At 49.4% G+C, this 22027-nt stretch overlaps 3 protein-coding genes across 11 annotated transcripts in view; 2 read left to right on the forward strand and 1 right to left on the reverse strand.

Annotated features, from left to right (window-relative positions):
* CLTC (clathrin heavy chain) overlaps nt 1–6863 on the forward strand; it is an 82513-nt gene extending 75650 nt beyond the window's left edge. Inside the window, exons 31-33 of one of the 2 annotated variants that reach the window (XM_077312436.1) lie at nt 592–612; nt 3526–3601; nt 5264–6863. In XM_077312436.1, the coding sequence (XP_077168551.1) occupies nt 592–612; nt 3526–3601; nt 5264–5388 (222 nt within the window). In that variant the 3' untranslated portion in view covers nt 5389–6863. The remainder of the gene's footprint in view (nt 1–591; nt 613–3525; nt 3602–5263) is intronic. The other variant, XM_077312437.1, reaches the window with a different exon arrangement.
* A 5264-nt stretch (nt 6864–12127) lies between these two features.
* PTRH2 (peptidyl-tRNA hydrolase 2) lies at nt 12128–14649 on the reverse strand. Of its 7 annotated transcripts, none has more exons than XM_077311363.1 (2): nt 14483–14649; nt 12128–12769 (listed from the first exon to the last, which is right to left on the reverse strand). In XM_077311363.1, exon 2 carries the CDS (start codon nt 12753–12755, stop codon nt 12237–12239), a length of 519 nt encoding a protein of 172 aa, XP_077167478.1. In that variant the 5' UTR covers nt 12756–12769; nt 14483–14649; the 3' UTR covers nt 12128–12236. The 7 variants fall into 7 exon arrangements, with proteins under 7 accessions (XP_077167478.1, XP_077167477.1, XP_077167479.1 ...); XM_077311362.1 differs by lacking the exon at nt 14483–14649 and adding an exon at nt 14306–14460; XM_077311364.1 differs by lacking the exon at nt 14483–14649 and adding an exon at nt 14318–14459.
* Nucleotides 14650–14808: 159 nt separating this feature from the next.
* VMP1 (vacuole membrane protein 1) overlaps nt 14809–22027 on the forward strand; it is a 119898-nt gene continuing 112679 nt past the window's right edge. The window contains exon 1 of one of the 2 annotated variants that reach the window (XM_077311359.1): nt 14809–14954. The gene's annotated coding sequence lies outside the window, so the exon portion shown is untranslated. The remainder of the gene's footprint in view (nt 14955–22027) is intronic. The other variant, XM_077311358.1, reaches the window with a different exon arrangement.

A 22027-nucleotide genomic window follows, 5' to 3' on the forward strand; every position in this document is an offset into this window, starting at 1 on the left:
TAAGATCCTTAGACTCTGCTACATTCAGAAACAGGTAGTTAAAGATGGAAACACCCTCCCCCCCCCCCACATCCCACACCCCTGCATGGGGAGAGCTCTCCAAAAATATCTTGAAAAACAGCCTTGGTAATTAACTGCTGGAGAATGCGGAGTCTGAGAACAGCCTACAGTTTGACAACTTTTTTGTTGTTGTTGTTGCTGCTAGTTCCCAAATCCCTTACACCAGGGGTATTCAACCTATGGTCCTCCAGATGTCCATGGACTTCAATTCCCATGAGCCCCTGCCAGCGTTCGCTGGCAGGGGCTCATGGGAATTGTAGTCCATGGACATCTGGAGGACCATAGGTTGACTATCCCTGCCCTACACTGTCCTCCGCATAAACATGGGAAGCCTAGCCAGCCAAGCAGCCATGGTGTACAAAGCCCAGCTTGGCTCTCTGTAGCCAAGAACTTCCAACGTGCTGTTTGGTTTTTAACAATTTTTTCCTTCCCTCGCTCTTTGCTGATTCTACCTTTTTTTTTTTTAACATGCTCAGTGTGGAGTTTGATTTTTTTTTTCCTCTAAGCTGCACCTTCTGAATTCCTTTGCAGGTTGATGCAATAAAGGAAAAGGTGAAAGTTGGTTCTTTCCCCCCCACCTCCATCTTTGGAGACCTAAGTCTAAGGAAATCTGCATGAGTTTTCTTTCCTACCTTTTTACTATGCTGCTGCTGCTGCTTTCTCCCCCGCCCGCGCCCTCTCTCCCCCCCCCCCCCAACAAAGATCTCACTGAAGCCTCTGCGAGTTTTAAAACCATAGCCATACAGCCGTAGGACAAAAACCGTAGACACTAATTGGCTAACAGACTCGTCAGGAAGGTCAGAAGCGATCAGTTGGATCACAGCTTGCCCGAGAAACGGCAAAGCGAGTTTGAATTCCGCACACAAGGATGCTTTGAGAGACGTTGTGGCTGTCGGCAGTGCAACCGTTGACAGTGCCGCCCTGAAAACGTAGCAGGGTGGCAATTGGGTTCTCCACGTAACAGCCTCTTTTTTACCTCCCTGCCAAGGGCTGTGATCCAGTGTCTGATCTCTTGAATCTCACTAATGTCTTTCGCTGACTGTAGGCGACACCCCGAATGCTAGCTGCTTTGAGGCCGTCCTCTCACGTTTAACCAGGTGCCGGGCTCCCGTGGTTCTAGTTGGCTCTTCCCTCCCTTTGCCCCAAACGAAGCCCACTCCCCCCACACTGGTCAATCCTTTTCCATCGTGAGCTCCCGCCACTTCAGAGTTAAGGCACGAGACTCTCTCTAGAGCTCAGCTTGCTTGGGCTGATGGGTAGTTCGGGAACCGTGAGGCTGTCAGCAGGGGAGATCTTAGACAGACAGACAGACAGCTAGCAAGCAGCTGCCTCACTTTGGCCCCCGGCCCCTTCCCCCCTTGATAGCCCCTGGAGCCTCCGGCAAGCCTGTGTCATACGTGTTGGGCGCTGAAGTCCTCCAGCAGCTAGGCATTGAAATGGTGAAAGTGTGGTGTGTGGAAAAAGGTACATGAACTGCAGTGTTTGCTTTCTTGAACTGAGCATGTCCAGCAGTCATTGTGATGTTCATCTCACTTTCCCTGAAGCTGCAGAGCATTGCCATGGAGGGGGAGGGCTGGGGGGGGGGGGGGCTGTGTGCCGTGATCTCTTTTGGGGAGGGGAGCCTGGTTGGCTGCCGTCTCCAGCCTCACTCCTTGCTTCAGTTCTTTTGCCTTCTTTCCATGCACATGAAATACCACCAGATATTAACATTGACTGCATGTGATTCTTTCTTTCTTTCTTTTTTGGTTCTACTTTTTTTTCCCCCCTTCCTCCGCAGCTTTATTGCAGTCTCTGTGGAAAAGCCTTTTTAAACTGCAGCTTGTATGCACTCGAGTAGACCTGTCAGCAGGGCATCCGACCATGTGATCCGGGTCAATCAAGAGCACCTTCTCTTGGCCCCCTTCCCCTTTAAAAACCCTTCCATTCACTCGTGGCGTGTCCGAAACCCCTTGTATGTTTCTTAATAGCCCTTTGAACAATCCCAAAATTGTCTAGCCCACGGTTAGTCAAACTGCGGCCCTCCAGATGTCCATGGACTACAATTCCCATGAGCCTCTGCCAGCAAACGCGGTTTGACTACCTCTTTAAAAGCTGGAAACTGGCCAGCTGTATAGCGACCCTTCCTCTTTGCTTAGCTTGTATTCCTCTTTGATGCGCACTTCTGTCTGGATCTCTGCTTCAGCGCCTCAGATGTGCCTGGCTTGTTCTTACTTACCCTAATGCTCCTGAGCTGGGAAGGGAGTGTTGTGATGCTCACAGCTGCAGAGTTGAATGCCTGCGTTTGTGCAAATGAGGATGGGAGTCCTGAAAGTCGGCTGCAGGCAGGCTTAGGGCAGAGCAGAAACCCGACCTCTTGTACGCCCAGATAACACGTGACAGCAGCGTTCAGGGGGGCTGCATTGTGGAAGGGAGACTGTGTAGCCTGCTTGCAAGAAGCTCTTGCATTAAAGGTTCGTGCATGAACCTCTCTGCTGGCCAACTTATGGGAAATTCCGGATGCTGAGCGACCTTGCTAAGGAATGTTCATTCTGGGAATCGCATCGACATTGGAAGTAGCAGTTGGGGGGGGAGCAAGGGACAGAACCTTGTCCTTGTGTCCCTTCCCAAAATAGCTAGGACAGCTTCTGACACTTGAGATAGGTGTGGAGCGAAGGACCCGAGGCAGAAATGGCTGCAGGAACTGGACAGGTATCCAAAAGAAAAGTCCAACTCACCCTTGGATCCCTTTGCAACGCTCAGATTATGCACTTTTGAAAAAAAGATGGTGTGCATTTCTTTACTTCAAGGATCCCCAACTTAAATGTTCCCATGGCATCTGGGCCAGCCCACATATTTACACCGCTGGGTGAAGCGACTGTGTCAGAGCAGATCCAGGCTGTGATATGCCTGGTTCTAAATCCACATGCTGCATGCCCCAAAAGCCCACCCACAGGTAGCTTGCATGGACTTCACAAGTAGGAACCGTAGTGCAGCAGCCAGACAGCCCTTGCCAATTATCCACAAAGGCCCTGCAGCCACGCCCTCGGAGGACAGTTCATGAATTTTACCCACTTGGCTTGGCTGCGAGGCCAAGCTTTGTTGACTCATCCCAGTGAGCAAACTGCAGAGAACCAGTTAGTATGCTGGCGCTTAGAAATGGTGCCAGAGAGCTTTAAGGGGAAACACGATTTCTTGAGACTTCTCCGTGTTAAACCCCATCCTAAGCTGGATCAATTGAGTGCCAAGATTCCAGGGCCAGACTTGTAACGTCATTTTCTCCAGGTGTTGTGAACCGTCCTTGTGGAGGTCCCGTCCTTAACTCCCCCCCCCCCAAAAAAAACCCACATTCTTTTGTAAGTGGTCGCCTTGTCTTTGACTGTGTTTCCCACCCACCGAAGGCTTTTCCACTTCTCTGCCAGAGAGCAAAGGATGTGACCTGTGGGACCATGGGTTTGTCTAATGTCTGGGGCTCTTCTGTCTTCATAGGTGGATAAATTGGATGCCTCAGAGTCGCTGAGGAAAGAAGAGGAGCAGGCAACAGAGACGCAACCCATCGTCTATGGTAATGACTGCTGCTTGCTTGGCAAGGGTCACCCTTGCATGGTTATGCTATGGGTCTTGTGGAGGGGGGGTTTCCCCCCAAATTGGGCTGACAGGTCAACAGGAAGCCTCCCCCAAGCTGCACCCAGTCCCCTCTCCAGCAGGTTGAAGGAGAAGGACCTGCACCTGTAAACCTTGGGACTTGGGCTGACTAAAAATAATTGCTCAGAAGGAGCCCTCCAGCCAAATCAGTTGCTGACGGGTGCTCCCAGTTACTCGAGAAAAGACAGCCAAGAAGGGGAGAGTGTTACAAATCAGAGAGCAACAACCCTAACCAATCAGTAGTCAAGGACCAGAAGGTTAGGGGTCCACAAAATATAAATGACCATATTAACATTTGAATTGATCTTCTCATTCACAGAGAATAAATTGAAAAGTTTTAAATCTTTGCTTTGGTTGATTGAGATCTCGCCGCTTCCGCCAAGCCGTCTCGCGGCGGGTTATAAATAAAACCCCACATAAAACATTAATAATAACCCCATTAAAAATACCCCCCCCCCAGCGGCAACAACTCCAAAGCCCCATAGCCCCTGAGGCTGCTTTCCAGTATCCAGGGAGATCCCCAGATTGCCGGCTGTCCCACCAGCAGCAATGAGCAGCTAGGTGGAGATCTCTTCTGCTTCGGGGGAGGTGGGGGGGATCAGATATTCCGTGGCCCAGGCTCAACCCTAGACCTGGCGGAAGAGCTCCGTCTTACAGGCCCTGTAGCTGGAAGCTTTGAAACATTAAGCTGTGCACAATATGAATTAATATATTATCGTTGCTATTTTGTGGACACTTCACCATTTGGGTCCTAGCTTCGGGTTACTCACCCGCCTGGTTTTCTCCAAGAGCCAACAGTGGAGAGAATGCTTGCAGAAGTAGAGGCCTGGGGCACTAAGGGACAGCAGATTAGCATTCTATGCCTCTCATTTTCCAGGCACGTTTTTTTGCCCAGCACACTGGCTTTGTGCTTCTTAAAAAGGGGACGGTGTAGGTTGAGGATCTCTGCTCCCTTCACAGAGAGGTCAGTTAGATCTGCCCCTGTTAGACCTTCCTTTGCATTCCTCATGCAGTGGAGGCCAGGTTGAGGGTTGCACAGAGCAAAGACGGCCACCGTGCTAAAACAGCACCTTCAGCTTTAAGAGGTGACGTGATGCCCGTTCTCTGAGGCAGGGAGCGTCCTGCCGTGAACGATTTTGGGGAAGAACTAGGAGTGCTGGCGGTAACTTTGAGCCATCTATTAGGCTCCAAGTTTGTGGTCAATTAAAGCGGTGCCCTACATGGGTTGCAAGCCGTCACAAAGATCTACTCCAGGGGTAGTCAAACTGCGTCCCTCCAGATGTCCATGGACTACAATTCCCAGGAGCCCCTGCCAGCGTTCGCTGGCAGGGGCTCCTGGGAATTGTAGTCCATGGACATCTGGAGGGACGCAGTTTGACTACCCCTGATCTACTCAATAGGTGTTTTTCTTTCCGTTGTGAGAGAAGCAGCCCCCTCCTGAGCTGGATCCAGGCCCGTCATCTGAGACACGTGCAGCTGTGTCTCCTTCAGCACTCACGCTCTCTGTGATCCTCGGCTGCCGATTGACTTCAGCTCATGCCAGCCTCAGCCGCTGACGGTGTGCCCTTTCTCCTCCCTCCAGGTCAGCCGCAGCTCATGTTGACGGCCGGTCCCAGCGTCGCGGTCCCTCCGCAAGCACCTTTTGGCTACGGCTACACTGCACCTCCCTATGGGCAGCCTCAGCCCGGCTTTGGGTACACCATGTGAGGAGCAAGTCTGTTTGGAGTGAGCATCGGCGAACCTCCGCCTCTCCCACCCCCCGACTCAACAGGGAAAAACTTTGTGTCCTTGTAACCCTACTTCATGAAGGACTGTTGTTTTGTCCCCACCCCACCCCTCCTCCGTGCAAGCTCTTTGGATCCTGCTTAGTGTAACCCTTTTTTCACATTCCACGTCACTTAGAATCCCACCCCACCCCCTTTTTCTTTTTTTTTTCCTTTGTGTTTTGGGTTTGGTTTATTTGCAAGACTGCTTCTTGACATTAAACCCAGTCTCTCGTGACGATTCCAATTTGCACTCTGTAACGTTTAAACTCTATTATTGAATCTAAGTTCCGTGTATATGCGCCGCTTCCAAAATATGTACTGTCATATCCAAAATGCATTTTAACGTCTTGTCGTATATTCCAAAGGGGAGGAGGAGAAAGCTGAAGAGCAGAATTTGGATTTGGGGTTGCAACACTAACCGGCATATCCTACCCAGGCTGGATTGCTTTAGTTCTTTAAAAAAAAAACAAAGAAGAAGAAAGGGAAGCAGAAATTGAAGTTGCATAACAACTGCTTTCCCTGGATTTTAAAAGAAAACCTAGTAACCGTTTCCCTTTCAACCTATGCAGTATCCAGTTACTCATAGAGAAAACTCTAGTTGTTCGCTCACTCCATAAGTACTGATTGCCCTTCCGTTGTGCTGTGCTCTGTGCTTTCTTGTGGGGACCATTTCTTCTTTTCTTTTTTTAATTTTCTACTTGAGGAGCAAGAGAGCACCAACAAATCCGATCTGTGTGTATTTGACTAATCCTGCCCCGAGGTTTGTGTACGTTGGGTATTGTGGTGTTCAAGATCACTTTTTTTTCCCTTAGTGTACAGAAGAGAGTGGAAATCAAACAGGGTGAGGGAGGAAAAAAAAGAAAAAAAACTTAATTGCTGTTCAGTTATGTTTGTGCAATTTAAAATGGCTCCAATGGCAAAGAAATAAATTACTGGACTGTGGAAATCCTCTATAGTAGTTTTTCAGTACGCATTCTCTCTTCAAACTCGTTTGCTACGGACGCACTTGGCCTCAAAAATAAGACAGGTTGAACAGTGTTTGTTAGGTCAAAGGGCAGGACCAGCAGCTTAGCAACATACCAAATTTATGACTTACGGGGGGCTTATTGGCAGGCAACTTGCACTGAAGAGCCGGCATGAGGAGATGTGCACTGTGCTCGGGACTCTATACCAGCAGCGCGGGGAAAAAGACATGTTAGCACTTTGCGGCTGGGCTGGGCGCTGGGCCAACGGCAGTGTCTTTGACCCGGGAGAAAGAGAAAAAAAAAGCAAAAAACAAAAAAACCTCTTTAGGGTTGTAGTTTTGAGTGTTCCAATTTAAATTTGACAAAAAGAAAAAAAAAGAGATCATGTTATAGGTATGTTAAGTTGCCTTAATATATTTAGCTTCAAAATAAAGTTGACTTCAATGTTCAACACTGTTGAATACTGTCATGTTTGTTATGGGCAAAGGTCCCAGTTGCAGGGCAAGGTAAGTCCTGACTCTTTTTCTTGGGAATCCAGTTTTTACAGCACGTCTCAGGGCCGCATGGTTCCGATTTCCCTTTTCAACAGCTGGATGAGCCTCCTTTACAGGCTGTCAAGAGACTGGCCAACAGCTATTGGATATCCAGGGATAAGAGCGGTGGGTCAGCAGTGAGGGGGAAAGGGTCTGCTGTGGCTCAAGAAAAAGGGAAACCTGATTCCACAGCTCCACGGAATCACACTGCTTTGAGAATAAGGAGGGAAAGCAGCACGGCTGTCCTGAGGGATGCACTAAGGGCAATGAGCAAACGGCCAGACTCGGCAGAAGCAGAAAACGTAAATCGGTGGGCAGAGCAGCTCTTCCCCATCTTGCCAGCCGCCTCTCCCGGTCTGGGGTTGGCAGGTCGATGGGATGGCCACCTCCTACAGGCCCTGATAGGGAGGGGGCACTGATGAGACGGAGGCTACGTCAAGCTTGGTCTGCAACACCAAAGTAATCCAGTGACCTGCCAAAGACAGCAGGATTGCAGATGTGCTTCAGTCAGACTGAGACCACTTCGTCAGATGCATAAAGTGAATCTTCCATGTGGATCTTTATATTGCACACAAATGGCACAGAATGTTTTCAGGCTTGCGAGATAAGCACAGGACAATTCAAAAGAGCTGTAACACGCTGAGGAGCCACCCCAGATATGGTAAGGAGTAGAGCATCTCTAGCAGCTGGGACTTGAACCCAAGTCAATAGTCTTGGAGTCCTGCAATGGTATCCCCTTCAGTAATGGTGACTTCCAGGCTAACAGCTGTGGCCTGTGTTGACCTGAAGTGTCCCACAGGTTTCTGCCTGTAGGCGCTTTGATTTTATTATTTTTGCATAAAGATTGACTACACCTATGCCTCATACATTTCAAAGCTTTCTAACTCTGCTGTTTAGTGTCGTCTGGCTAGATTATTTTTTTGCTGTCAAACTGCAGCTGACTTCCGGTAATCCTGTAGAATGTTCCGGACAAGATGTTTAAAGAATGTTCTACAGCAGACATGAACTTCCTTAGTGGTCTCTCTTCCAAATTCTAACCATGGCCAGCCCTACTTGGCCTCCAAAGCCTGTTAAGACTGGGCTAGCTTGGGTCACAGGGGTGATCTTCTCTCACAGGGGTCTAATGGTCTTAGCATGTCTATCCATCCAACTGAAAAATAAACCACTGGGATGTTGGGGGTGGAAAACAAGACAGACCATGTTGGATCTGGCCGATGGCCCATCCAATCCAAACACTGCCACCCAGGGGCCATCAGGAGGTCCAGCAGCAGGGTCAGAACACCAGAAGCCTGATGATGATGTCATCCGTTCAGTCATGTCCAACCCTCGACGATTCTATAGGAAAGTCTCTACCATGCACATACACACCTCCCGTCTCTGGCTGCTTCTTTTAGTTGGTTCATGGTCATCCCTGTGCCAGCTTTGATCGTGTGGAGCCAGCGGATCCTTTGGAGACCACGTTTCCTTTTGCCGCTGACCATACCAAGCATTAACGATTTTTCTAGCAACTTCGATCGCATGATGTGTCCAAAGTAAGTGAGCGTTAGCCTTAATATCTTCCCTTCTAATGACACAGTTGGTTTGCTCCTCTCTAAGACTGTCTTGTTGGTAACTTTGGCTGCCCATGGTATTCGCAGCATTCGTCTCCAACACCATAGGCCCCTTCAAACACCAACAAGACAGAGCATCACTGCCCCAGAATGGCCACCAGAAGGCATTGCAGGCTCAGTTTCCATCCTGTTGTCTGAAAAGAAGGCAGGGCTCCGTCAGAGGCTGCTTTTAACCAGCATCACAACATGCCGTTCTTCTTACATGCTGTTGCATCAGTTGCTCCTGTGCATAAATGTTTCGGGTAGAAGCAGTTGCTAATGTAACCGCCGTTGTGTTTTTTCCCCCCTTCGACTTGGCCTGCCTCTTATTCCCTTGGGAACACCTGCTGAACTACTTGTCAGAGCTTCCGAAAGCATCTCTCTCTTCTTCCTGATGCAGAACAAGCTGCAGCTAGCATTTCCCAATATACTTCCAGTCCCTTTCTCAATACTCCCCAGCATACAGCTTACATTTTCCACTGCTGCAGCACACTGAGAAGGCATTCTCACCGAGTGATCCATAATCTCCAAATTTCTCTCCTCCACCAGGTCAGACTCCATCAGTAAGTATTTAAAGTTAGAAATCTCAGAAAGATCGTCCTGGAACTCTGCAAAACCCGATGCCTAGGTTTTCACTGGCAAACGTGGCATCTATGCTACTTTTCACTCAATTTAGAGTTGGGTTTTATACCGTTATTCACTACCTGGAGTTTCAAAGCAGCTTCCGATCACCTTCCCTTCCTCTCCCTGCTACAGCCACCCTGCGAGGTAGATGGGACTGAGAGAGCCCTGATGTTACTGCTCTGTAAAAGCCGCTCTAACAGGATTATGATGAGCCCAAGGTCACACAGCTGGCTGCATGCGGAAGAGTGGCTCGCCAGATTAGAAGCTGCCGCTCTTAACCACTGCACAAAGCAGCATTTTTCTCTCAGTGGCAACATACATTGTTCTCCCCCCTCAATTTTTTTTACAACAGCTCTGTGAGGTAGGCTAATCTGTGAGCATGACTGGTCCAAGGTCACTCAGCAAGCTTCCATTGCAGAGCGGGGACCTGAACCTGGGTCTCCAGGTTCTTGTCCAGCATCTAACTCTACCACACCAGGTCTCACATCAGATTCCAAATCATCATCATTTATATAAAATCCATTGTGAGGGAGGCCTGCAAAAAGGAGCTCCTCCACCAGGCATTTGGCTGAGACCAGACATAATCAACAGCGACCAAGGGCCCCTGCTCCCCCCCACCCCCCCTCAGAATTCAATAAACCACCCCCCTCAGAATCCCATCAATAAGCCCTGGACCTGTTTGTAGTACTATATTGTTATACCGTTATATTGTGCTGTTATTTTGGTTACAATTATTAGTTATCAGCTATACATGTTACAGACTGTTTTATGTATTGTTCTCTGTTATGATGTAAACCGCCCTGAGCCTCCGGGGAGGGTGGTATATAAGTATGATAAATAAATAAATAAAAAGTGCTGACCCCTAAACCGTTCCTTGTGGGAAAGCACCACTTCCTTTCCTCTATCACAAGAACCGTATAGTTATTCCTTTCTTCCTGACACTTAACCGATTTTAATCCACAAGTGGACTTGCCTGGTTATCCCCATTGACTAAATTTGTTCAGAAGTCTTTGAAGGAGGAGCCTCAAAGTGGCTTACAATCACGTTCCCTTTCCCTTACTGATCTGTGAGACCAGCACTATCAGGGCTGTGATGAGCCTAAGGTCACACAGCTGGCTGCAAGTGGAGAAAGAAGCGGGGGAGGAATCAAACCTGGCTCACCAAATAAGTTGCTGCTCTTAACCACAACACTGCCTCAAAAACTTTGAAGATGTTCCTTTGCAAGGTGTGTGTGTGTGCACATAGCTGTCAGTAAGATGTATGTGTAAAGCTACATTTTCCTAAACAGCACTGTTGAGTCTTACTGGGGTGGAATATTAATCTTTTCCCCTCTGCAGCCTTGTTCCAAAGAACAAACTCAGTTCCGGCCCAGCACAGCTGGCTGCTTAGTCCTCTCTTTCTGAGGGCAAATAAAACATTTTTAGCTTGAACGTACAAAGCCGCAAGTACAACCATCTCAGCGACTGTAAATCCAGTATACTCAATGATCCTTAGTATTTATACAGCACAGTGTGTGTTTAAAAACATGTCATTAGACACGTCATCACATTCATCTTCAAGGCAGTGTTTTTCTGATTCCAGGTGCAGCTGGAGGGGACATGCTTTGATGGCCGAGATTTGAGGCGGCAAGTTCCCATAGGGAAATTGAGCCATCTAGACAAAACTGATATAGGACAACCCCCTCCTGGGGTTTTCAAGGGGCTGTTTGCCATTGCCTGCCTCTGCCCAGCAACCTTGTACATGCTTGGTGGTCTCCTATGCAAGTACTAACCAGGGCTGACCTTGTTAGCTTCTGAGGCTGAATGGGATTGGCCTAGGCTGGGCCATCCATGCAGGAAATGCCCACGATGCTCTGTCAGCCATACAAGACGACTGTCTTTGCACTGGAGACTGGGGGAAATTATGGATGCTGCCTGTTGGGCAGCATGATAAATAAAAGAGGCTGAAATGCACCTTCCAGTCATCGAGTGACCCTGTTGGGTGACGTGTCCACCATTCTGTCCCCCACAAAGCAGAGCCATCTGCATCGCAATTCTAATTTGTCTGCCAATTTGTAGCATCAAGCCCCTGGAGAAGAAGCGGATGAAACTAGACCCTGAAGTTGGAACTTCTACTCCTCATCCTTATTCACTCCAGCCCTGGACCCAACCTGTACAGCTCTTCCTCTGTGCAGTTCCTGAAGGGATCTGCTGAAGGACCCAGGCATTGTTTTACGACCAATGAACTTTAGATCAGGTATTATGGACCCTGTGCCTCTATTAGCCCTTATTTCAGTGTCAGCTAAAGTTAACCTGCTCCTCTAGATGTCAATGGACTGGACTACAAGATGGTGGTCCTCCAGATGTCCATGGACTACAATTCCCATGAGCCTCTGCCAGAAAACACTGGCAGGGGCTCATGGGAATTGTAGTCCATGGACATCTGGAGGACCACAGGTTGACTACCCCTGAGCTAAAGGCAATGAGGTACATGACCAAAGCACTTTCCTTCTCACAGCAAATGCCCAAATGTTTTTAGGTCCAGTCTTTTAATATGCACATCCTGGGTCTATCAAAGCTTTCTCCGCCTGAAAGCCTGTTAAAAAGTGAATTCTCTTGTTCCTTGATACCCCCTCAGAGCCTGGTTTAGATCTTTGCAGCCATCCCAATAGCCACAAAACATTGAAGAATGCATTCATAATAATAAATTCGAAAAACAATTCAGATTGTTTCGTTTGAGCCAGTCCTAAGAAGGGGCAGTGGGTAGGCATCCCTCCCCCTCCCTCTTGCCAGGCTCTAACTCCAAGGAAAGCCCCTTCCTTCCGCCTGCTATGCACAAGGCTATCAAAGGGAGGGAAAGCAGCCGCTGGGAAGCACCCGTCCAGCCTGGCCCTCTCCTCCATCTCGTGCGTGCAGAACTGAATGGAAGCCACTTGAAAAACACAGACTTTGCAAAACACTTTAAACTGATGTTTGACACAAGAAGTGGGCTGAAAATAGATGATTGTATTTTATGTATCATATAAAAAAAACAAAGCAGTGGAAAATGAATCCAGTTGACGTTCCCTAACGCTGTTTCAGGATTTGTTTCTTTTTCTCATCAAAAAAGTTTTAAGTGACCAGAAACTTTATCCACTATCTCAGCTGGCCCTGGCCCAATGCCCAGGACAGTCCGACAGCCTGGGGCGATCTGAGTGCGCCCGGCATCCTGGATTAAACTGACTGTCAGGCCCAGTAATCTGGCCTCGGTCAGGAGCTGCAGAAGAGTTTCCTCATCAGGAGCCTTCAGGACCACCTTTGGCTGGCCACAATATTCCCACTGCTTCAGGAGTTCGGGGTTCCGGCGCTGAACTTGTTTGTAGGATGACACGGCAGCGTGGGAGCACTGGGCGGCCACTTTGCCCTTGCCCATCTTCAGGTCGTTCCGGACTACAATCACCATCTTGAATTCCCCGCCTTCGCCCATAATGCTGGCCTCGTTACCTAGTTCATTGGCAATTGGGGTCATTTTGGCTTTGGGTGGGCGGAAGAGCCGTCCACGAAGGCCCCAGCCCAGGCATACCCCACAGGCCACTCCGGCGATTAGACTGAAGAAACCAGGATTAGAAAGGTAATCCATAGTGTTGCCACAGACTAAAAAGAAAAGTTCAAGGGTTATTAGAATGCTCACAGTGGTAAAGAAAGTTTCAGATTGTCTCAGTGAAGCCCATGTGTTGTTTGGGATAGAAACAGGGGGATAGATTTGAGGGTGGAGGCTTGTGTTCAAATTCTTATTGAAACATGAAGTTTAACATGATACATTTATATTTAGCCTACCTTGCAGGTATGCTGTGAGGCTCACCGGAACACTAATGCAAACTCTTCTACATTTCTTAGGTGGAATGCAGGGATGATTAATAGGCCCAGCTTGTAAACATGTCCCATGCTTACTGTTTTGTATTGTAAACTGTTTTCAGACTATCTTAGACCTTTTGTGTTTTTATCATTGTCTACTTCACATTACTGTTGTTTTTAACTGTTTTAATTTTTAAAATTCTTATCCTTTGTATTTGCATGTCATATTGTACACCGCCCAGAGCCAGTCTACCGGGATAGGCAGTATAATTTTTTTTTAAGTTTTTATTTTTTTTATATTGCAAGCCAATGTGACTAAGGTAGCTAAATGTTTTACATACCATTTTCTTGTACTAAAAAAGCAGATATTTTAACAAAGAAAGCTGCCAGAAGTGCATTATTGCTGTATTTTCCCCAACATTTTAATAAACTGACAGTTTAAATCAGCTAAGAATGTCTACATGTAAGAAGCCTTATTAAAAACATTTAGAAAGGTATACATAGATAATGCTTTAAGACACAAGCCAAGCCCAATGCAAAGCAGGTCCACATTTTTTACTTCTGTATTCTGCCCACACAACAATCCTGTGAAGGAGTTTGGGTGGAGGAAAAGAGGGCCTAAGGGAGAATGCTGATTGTGGCCTTGAATCCAGGTCTCCCTCAGGCAGCATTCCAGGGGCCACACAATGCTATTAGCATATGAAAACTGTTTTAACATCGATATTTAATGAATTCCAGCCCTCCACTAAGGAGAAGAGCTGGGTTTTTGTACCCCACGTTGCACTAACCGGAGGAGTATTAAAGCAGCTCATAATCGCTTTCCCTTCCTCTCCCCACCACAGACAAATGTGAGGTAGGTGAGGCTCAGAGAGTTCTGAGAGAACTGGGTCAGGCCCCAGGTGTCCCATGTGTCTCGAAGCAGCTTATAATTACCTTCCATCCCTCTCCCACCAGAGACTAGGGAGGCAGGTGAGGCTAGGAGAGCTCTAAGAGACCTGAGACGGACCCCAGGTCACCCAGCAGGCCTCACGTGTCTCGAAGCAGCTTACAATCGCCTTCCCACAAAAGAGAGCTCTGTGAGAATGGCACTCTCAGGACTATGACTACCCCAAGCCAGCTGGCTGCCTGTGCCGGAGGAGCGGGGAATCGAAGCCGGCTCTCCAGAGTCCTTACCACTCTTAACCCGTGCACCAAGATGGTCCTCCTCCCCCTTCGCTCGGCACAACCACCCCGTGAGGTAGACCAGCCTCCCCCGGGGCTCTGCGTGGGTGGGGGCAGGTTGCAGCCCGGGTTCCAGGGGGGGCCCCCGCCCCTCCCGACCGTACATCCACCTGCCTAGGCCTGCACCTCCGGCCGCCTCCTCGCGGAGCCCGGGATGCCAAGCCGCCTCCGGCCACTTCCGAGCGGCAGCCGCGACGACTTCCGGTCACGGCGTCACGCACACCCCCCGCCAATCAGGGCGCCGCTCGCAACCTCCCTCCCCCGCCCCCACCTCGCGTCGCCTCGCTTCACCTTTCCCAGGCCGGGGGGCGTGACGTCACGGGCACACCGCCCAATCGGTGACGCGACGTCGCCTCCCGCGCGCTAATCACGCGCCCCTTTCCCCTCGCGGGTGCTCGCGTGCCGATGACCCGACGGGTGGGCCGGCCAATCCGGAGGAGCGTGCTGCAAACACCCGTATGGGGGGGGGGGGAGTCAAGGTAAAAAAAGAAAAAGAAAGAAAGCATCAGCAGTCCCGGAAATGGCGTCAGCGAACGCGCTCGCCTGGAAGCCCGCCGGCTCTGACGTGTCGGCGTTGCGAGAGTGCGAAAGAGAGAAGCCGCTTCCGGCCAGGGGCGGGGCCAGGCGCAGGGCCCGCCCCCCACTTCCGGGTTGGCCCGCGCCCAGGAGGTAGGAGCCGCAGGAGGGGAAGGAGGCAGCGGCGGCGCCTGAGAAGCCGGACGGAGGAGCCGGGAGGGAAGGAGGGAAGGCAGGAAGGAATCACGTGAGTCAGTCCGCCAGGGGAGGGGGGGCGCAGGGGAGGGGTCGCCGCTGCTGCGCCTTCGCAGCTCTGGGTTCGAATTCCCCTCAGGAAGGGGGGGGGCTGTCAAGGAGGGGGCCTCATCCGAGGGGGGGGTTGCCTGGGGGGACCAGGCGGGCTTGTGTTCAAATCCTGCCCCTCACCCTCTTTTCGGGACCGTCTCCGCACTGTTCCCACGGTGCTCTCCCTGCCCGGGCACTTCACGTGTGCTTCAGTCAGTGCCGGAGCATCCCGGGGGAGGAAGGCCAGGCCTCTGCCCCAAGGAGCTTGCAGGCTTCGCAGGGGCTGGGGCCGGGAAGGAGGCAGCAAGTGCATGTGCCCCTCTCGGGTGAAGGCGGAGTGGAGACTCGGGATTGGATGCTTAGTGGGCAAGAGGGTCCCCATCTGGAGGATGGGGCATGCGGGGCTTGTGCGGGTGGAGGCCGTGGGTGTCCCCAAGCCCTGCCTGCCGGGTGGCTCGGAGGCTGAGGAGCCCTGTGGCGTTTGGCACCTGTGCCCCTCTGGTGCGGGAACATGCGCTTGAGGCACTGTGGAAAGTGCACAATCTAGTCTGTTTTATGATCGCTTGGATGGATGGTACACCCCGTGCCTCTTAAGAAGCAAGCAGCTACTGCTTATTGCAGGGGTAGTCAAACTGCAGCCCTCCAGATGTCCATGGACTACAATTTCCAGGAGCCCCTGCCAGCATTCGCTGGCAGGGGCTCCTGGGAATTGTAGTCCATGGACATCTGGAGGGCCGCAGTTTGACTACCCCGGGCTTATTGGATCATAGTAGCTAGACAACCTGCCTTTGCTGGATCTTCCCCTGTGGTCACAATGTGGGGGCCCAGTCATGGGACAGAGGGTCATTTCCATGCAGTTTAAAAAGTCCTGAGCATGGGTGTGAAGATGCTGGTTTCCTTTCCCCACATTGAGCAGAAGGTTCACCCTGTGCCTGAGTTTGCCACACAGCAGTTTGGTCCAGTTGCTCAAGAATACGGGCATTAATTTCCTGTGAGGATCGATCGAGCTGGTTAAAGGGGACAATGGCTTTTTTAAAAACGTGTCGTCGCAAAACGGCAGCTCGGTGGTTGACTGTAACATTCTGTGGGGCTGCGGTGTGCTTTCTAAATGGTCTCTGATGCCTGGCAGCTTGACCCAGTTGTCCTCCGTTTGAAAGGTCAAATATGAGGCAATGTGCATCTTTTCCCTTCAGCCAGGAGGTCCTTCACACCTGAGTGAGATTCTCTCTCCTCCCCTGTGCTTGCTCCCTCTAGTGTGCAGATTTTGAATAGTTTTCCACCAAGGTTATAATTCCAAACCTGCTTTCGAAGAAATATGTCCTATGTGGGTGAACTTCTGAATCTAAACAAGTTTGGAAGATACCGTTTCCCAGCATGGGCTCCCTCAGATGCTGCAAAGCCAGGGGCTTTCACTGCCTTGTTCCATTACAGGTTATGGAGAGATGTGTAGATTTAAAAAGAATTTTCCTATAGTGGCACACCTGCAAAAGCTGTGATCCAGTACAGCATAGTGTTTAGAGTGCCAGATTAGGGCTTGGAGGACCCCGATTCAAATCTTCTATCAACTGTGAAGTTTGTAGGGTGCTCTTCAGTTCCAGCTATGTTTTCTGGACATAAACTGCCTCTCTGAATTGTGTTGACAGGACTGGTTCTGAACAGGAACATGCTGCCCTGTGTACCAAGAGGGAATCAGTGTGGTGTAATGGTTAAAAGGAGAGGCCTCCGATCTGGAGAACTGAGCTTGATTTCCCCACACTTTTACATGCAACCAGCTGGGTAACCTTGGGCTAGTCCCAGTTCGCTCAGAGCTCTCTTAGCCTCACAGGGTGTCTTTTGTGAGGAGAGGAAGGGAAGGTGATTGTGACCCACATTGAGACTCCATCGGATAGAAAAACATCTCTTCTTCTACTTTTGAAGAAGTTTAGACTAAAAATTGCAGTATATATTTATTATATATTTATAAATTATATTTATATATTGCCATTTGCATGCAGGACAGGTGCTGTGACCCCTTAAATGTCGCTCAGAGCAGAGCTCATCTTAATTGGGCTTTTCCACCAGCCTTTGTCCAAGGGACTCTGAGGTCAGTGTTCTTTCCGCCTTCTTCTAATCTCTGCAAAAATCCTGTGAGACAGGTTAGTCTGCAAAATGGGGGCTGCTTCCCCCTTCCTGCCAGTCATTCAACAAGCTTCGTGGCAGTTTGAACTTTAGTCTCTTCTGTCCTGGCACGACACTCCAACTGTTGCAAGACATACATCAGGAATCCTACATCCATCCAGTATTGTTCTTCCCACATTATAGATGCATTTGTGGCTGGTGGTCCACTACACCAGGGGTAGTAGACCTGTGGTCCTCCAGATGTCCATGGACTACAATTCCCATGGGACCCTGCCAGCTTTTGCTCATGGGAACTGTAGTCCATGAACATCTGGAGGACCACAGGTCGACTACCCCTGCACTACACTTTCAGTGACTGAAGTTCACATGGTGCCAAATTGGGGTTCTCTCATACCAATATTTCTCCTGAAGCACATGGACCTGTTGGCGGGCTCCATTTATGTATTGTTACACGACCTGCAATTGTGCTCTAGGACTTTCTGAATAGAGGTATAGTTATTTTAGAAGTGAGCTATGAACTCCAGTAGCATCTCTAGACACCTTCAGGAAGCATGTCTGTTTTGTGGAACTCTTCTTTAAAGTCATCTGCGAGTTTAATCTGGTTAGTTTGATAACTACATCCTGTAATTTTAAAACAGTAGAGTTTTAAAAATAACGGCTCTGCGGCAGTACAAAGCCGCTCTCTTATTGGTACAAAAGACCAGCAGGCTTCTTCCCTTGTATATGTTCACCTACAACAAGATACTCTTTGCTCCTTCGAGTGGATCCCCCCCCCCCGCCCCTTGTCCATGTAATACACCTGGTTCTTTTCTGTTTCTCTCCTTGCTGTTTTCCTTCCGCAACTCTTTGATTGAAAGCCGTGACTCCTTCGGGTATTGACTCAGCGTAGCGTAGTTATGCAGAGTACAATCTGTGAGCCGGTTTAAATCTCAGTTTATCCGTGAACTCTGATCTGTGTCAGTTCTTCTCCCCACCCCCCTGCATTATGGAAACTCAACTCAGTTGAGAAGATTACGGAGTTAACAAATGTGAAGACCTTTCAGCACTTGAAAGGTAGTATAGAAATACTGTTCAGGACCTCTGTTGAACTACGGTTGATGTATTGACTATGTTATATGTTAGACTGTTTTATGTATCCCCCCGCAATGTTATATGTAAACCGCCCTGAGCCTCATGGAAGGGCGGTATAAAAATCTAATAAATAAATAAACATTATGGTCATTTGGGAGTTGGGGAGGGGGGGATGCACCATCCAGCTCTACACACTTCCCTGTATTCTAGACTAGCGATCCCCAACCTGTGGGCTGTGGACCACATGTGGTCCTTCGACTAATTGGAGGTGGGCCCCGAAGGACGCCTTCTCCCCCCCTGGCCCTTTACTTCATCCCCCCCAGCCCTTTACAACACACTTCATTGTTCTGGCTTGTCTGTATCTTATTTTGAAGGGATGTTTAAACATTACCATAGCGATCAGAGAGCGCTAGGGCAGTGGTTGAGAGTAGAGGAGTAAACTACCCCCCCCACCGGGCCTCAGTAAAAGGCGTTGAGTGGTCCCCAGTGAGTGGTCCCCGGCGTTGAGTGGTCCCCGGTGATAAAAAGGTTGGGGACCACTGTTCTAGACCAGCCATTCCCAGCTTGTTTTGAGCCATGGCCCTTTATTCTCAGGTTCTAGGGCCCCTGCAGTAGGCTGGCGGCTTGTGCTATGAGCTAGGCCAGGGGTAGTCAAACTGCGTCCCTCCAGATGTCCATGGACTACAATTCCCAGAAGCCACTGCCAGCAAATGCTGGCAGTGGCTCCTGGGAATTGTAGTCCATGGACATCTGGAGGGACGCAGTTTGACTACCCCTGTGCTAGGCTAAAGAAGGCCTAAGGTAAGAGTGGACTAACTATACTATATGAATAGTGTTCATTAATTAAAGCATGCACAGAGGAACAGATTACATGATTTCTTTGCTTTCCCTTGACAAAGGTCAGCCTTTCTAGCAATTAACTACATCATACACAAAAAGGGTTATTTCACTGGTTCAGTTACCAAGGCCTCCTGTAAACTCTTTGGGTTCCCCTTCTCACATTTTTCAGCCTGTGCCCCTTTCAAATTTGCCAGGGCTTCCCAGTGGACCAAATGTTCAGTCTTTGGCCAAAAGCTGGATTTTTCTGTATTCCTGACAATTCCCTATATATATATATAGAGGTCTCTATCTTTTCTCTGGGTAACTCTGTTCTGCTGCCTGCAAGACTCATTCTGAAGCCAAGATTGTGAGATGCCTCTGGGGAAAAGGGAATATGGACATAGCCAGCACCGGCGAAAAGGCTAAGCAGCAGGGTGAATGCAGGGGTGTCAGTTGGCTCCAAGAGTTGGTATTGTCAGGAGATGGATGTTGGAACTGTGAAGGGGAACAAAACAGCAAGACGGAAGTCCTTTGGTCACTTTTCTGGGCCAGTTGAAAACAGCAAGAGCCCTGTAGCACCTTTAAGACTAACAAAATTTGTGGGGTGGTATTTTCTGTATCTGAAGGAGTAAGCAGTGAGTCAGGAAAGCTCCTCCCCTGCCACATAGGTTTTTTAGTCTTTAAGGTGCAACTAAATGGACTCTTGCCTCTTCCTACTCCTGCAGGCAGACTAAGACGGCTTCCCATTTTGATTTGGGCCAGTTCGTCATTAAATGCACGGAAGCCCCTGTTATTTCTCCGCATATCTGAGGGACCGCCTCTCTGAAGACATGCCCCAGAGAGCATTGTGACCTAGTAATATCAACCAGCTAAGGATCCTTGACCCTAAAGAAATATGCCTTGATTAAACCAGAGCTCGCCTGTTAAAACGAGCTCCCTGGGGAGATCAGAGCCCTGACCAAACTTGCTAAGTTCTGCAGGGCCTGTAAGACAGAGCTCTTCCAGCGGGCCTATGGTTAAGGCCAGCCAGATCTGCACCATAATACTTGGCCTCCCTCCTGTCCCTTCCCCCTTTCTCCTCCTTTCCTTTGACGCCTCCTCCCTGTTAGCATCACAGCTGGTTAATTTGCCATCTATCGCAGTAATAATTGCAACTCAGATAGTGGTCTTATTGTGATTTTAAATTGCACTGGTTTGGTGTTATTGTGAATTGAAATTCACTGTTTTTTTTCTAAATTGTAGTTGGTTGCCCCAAGACGGCAAGTCCGAGAGGGGCGGTATATAAACCGATTAATAAATTAAAATGTCCATGTAGGTCATTATGATCTCTCTGCAGGTATTCGCAACTGGGCTCCAATTATTATTTCTGCGTGCCACTTGGCTTAATAGTAGTTTGTGGAAAGGTGCATGTATGCTTGTGTAAGAGTGAGACATTGCATTAGCAGCGGCAGACTGCCGGGTTCAATGTGAATGAGTTGAGGGGCATGCCCTGGGCGTCAGGTTTATTATTGTGTCTGAGTCTGTTGGGAGGGTCCTTTCTCTGTGGTTTAGTTTGAGGCTCCACAGTCATTCTCAAGGATTTTCATCACTGCAGGCCTTGGAGGTTGCTGGGCATTGAGGGAAAGAAAAGCCAAACTGATTCAAGGCTGCGAACGCTGACATGTGAGGCTCCATTCATGAGCCAAATATAGCCCTTCTTCAGGACGATGTGGTGAGAGAGGAAGAGAGCAAATAGCTGTAAATATTTCATACGATGTCTCTCCCAACTAAGCTTTCTGCATGCCCAGGCAGACTCCTTGACAGTTGGCAGTATCCTTCCAGCTTGACACTGGAAAAATTTGCTTTTGGAATGGGCAAGAGTAAGCCACTCTTAGGAGGGACGACACCTTTGTAGTCTTTTTGATTGGATGGAGGAAGGCCAGAGCAGTGACTCATACAGAGACATGCAGAACGGGCAACCTCCACTGAGTGTTGCATATTATTTTTGTTGTTGTTGTAAATCTGTGTGTACTTGAAGGATTTGTTGATATCCAGCCCTGGGATAAGTTCGAGGTCTGGCAGGTGCTAACTGGAGCAGAGAGCCTTGTAGCACACTGACTTAATGGATAGGGCCATTCCAGGTGGGACATTAGATCTAACTGGAAGCCACAACATAACATTAAGAACCCGTCAGGCTTCCATCAGAGCCCGGGCCTATCCATTTTGGAATGGCTCCTGGAAGAAGTCGCGGGGGGGGGGGTTCCTGTCCTTCAGGAGGCACTGTGAGACCTACCTGCTCCCCCAGGCTTATGGAGGTATTTGAACGGCAGGTATATTTTAAGAAGGGGAAGATTGACGGGGGGGGGGAGTGCTGTTTTGTTTTTTATTTTAAACTGAAAGCACTCTGTACTTACTGTTGTAACCCACCTTGAACCACGAGATGAGGCGGGATATAAATGCAGCCAATGAATCAATCAACGCCCAGCCTTCTGTTTCCATAGGCAGCCAGGCCTCTGCCATGTTATTTATATACCGTGATGATTATATAAATAAACCGGCAAGTCGACTTTCCCTTCCTGACCTCGTTTGTCTTCTCTGGCCACAAGAGCTGGATCCCATTTCCCCAGCCCCACCCACGGAGCCGGCAACCTCGGCCCCTGTGGAAACTAGGACGCCTCGTGTGGCCCAGATCGATAGAGAGGTGGTGCCGCAGGAACGTGGCCCGTTGCACAACTGGCCGGGGGACAGCCCCCTCCCACACGGCCGCCTGCTCCGTTTCAGTTGCCACACCAGCAGCTAAAGGAACGAAAGGGAGGCGGGGAGCCAGCAGCACAGGAGAAAGCCAGTCCCGGGGCTGCTTGTGCAATGAGCCAAGGATTACGTTTGCGTATTCCAGTGGTGGATTCTGTGCCATAAAGTGACACTGCCTTTACACTGTTGAGCAACTGCTTGGCAGCTGTAGAAACAAGCAAGAGCCCAGGAGCACCTTAAAGGACTGACCAAATTTGTGGGAGGGGAGGGGCTTTCGTGAGTCACTGCTTCGGACAC

This window comes from Paroedura picta, chromosome 15 (genome assembly GCF_049243985.1).
Source record: "Paroedura picta isolate Pp20150507F chromosome 15, Ppicta_v3.0, whole genome shotgun sequence".
Taxonomy (NCBI): domain Eukaryota; kingdom Metazoa; phylum Chordata; class Lepidosauria; order Squamata; family Gekkonidae; genus Paroedura; species Paroedura picta.

What these genes read in the sequence shown, in the direction of transcription:
- PTRH2 (XM_077311360.1), bottom strand. Translation starts at nt 14,297, where the DNA reads ATGTACGGTCGGGAGGGGCGGGGGCCCCCCCTGGAACCCGGGCTGCAA. An exon ending in TGGTGCACGGGTTAAGAGTG is followed by an intron (nt 12,770 to 14,143) that starts GTAAGGACTCTG and finishes TTTTCTTTTTAG; the next exon opens with TCTGTGGCAACACTATGGAT.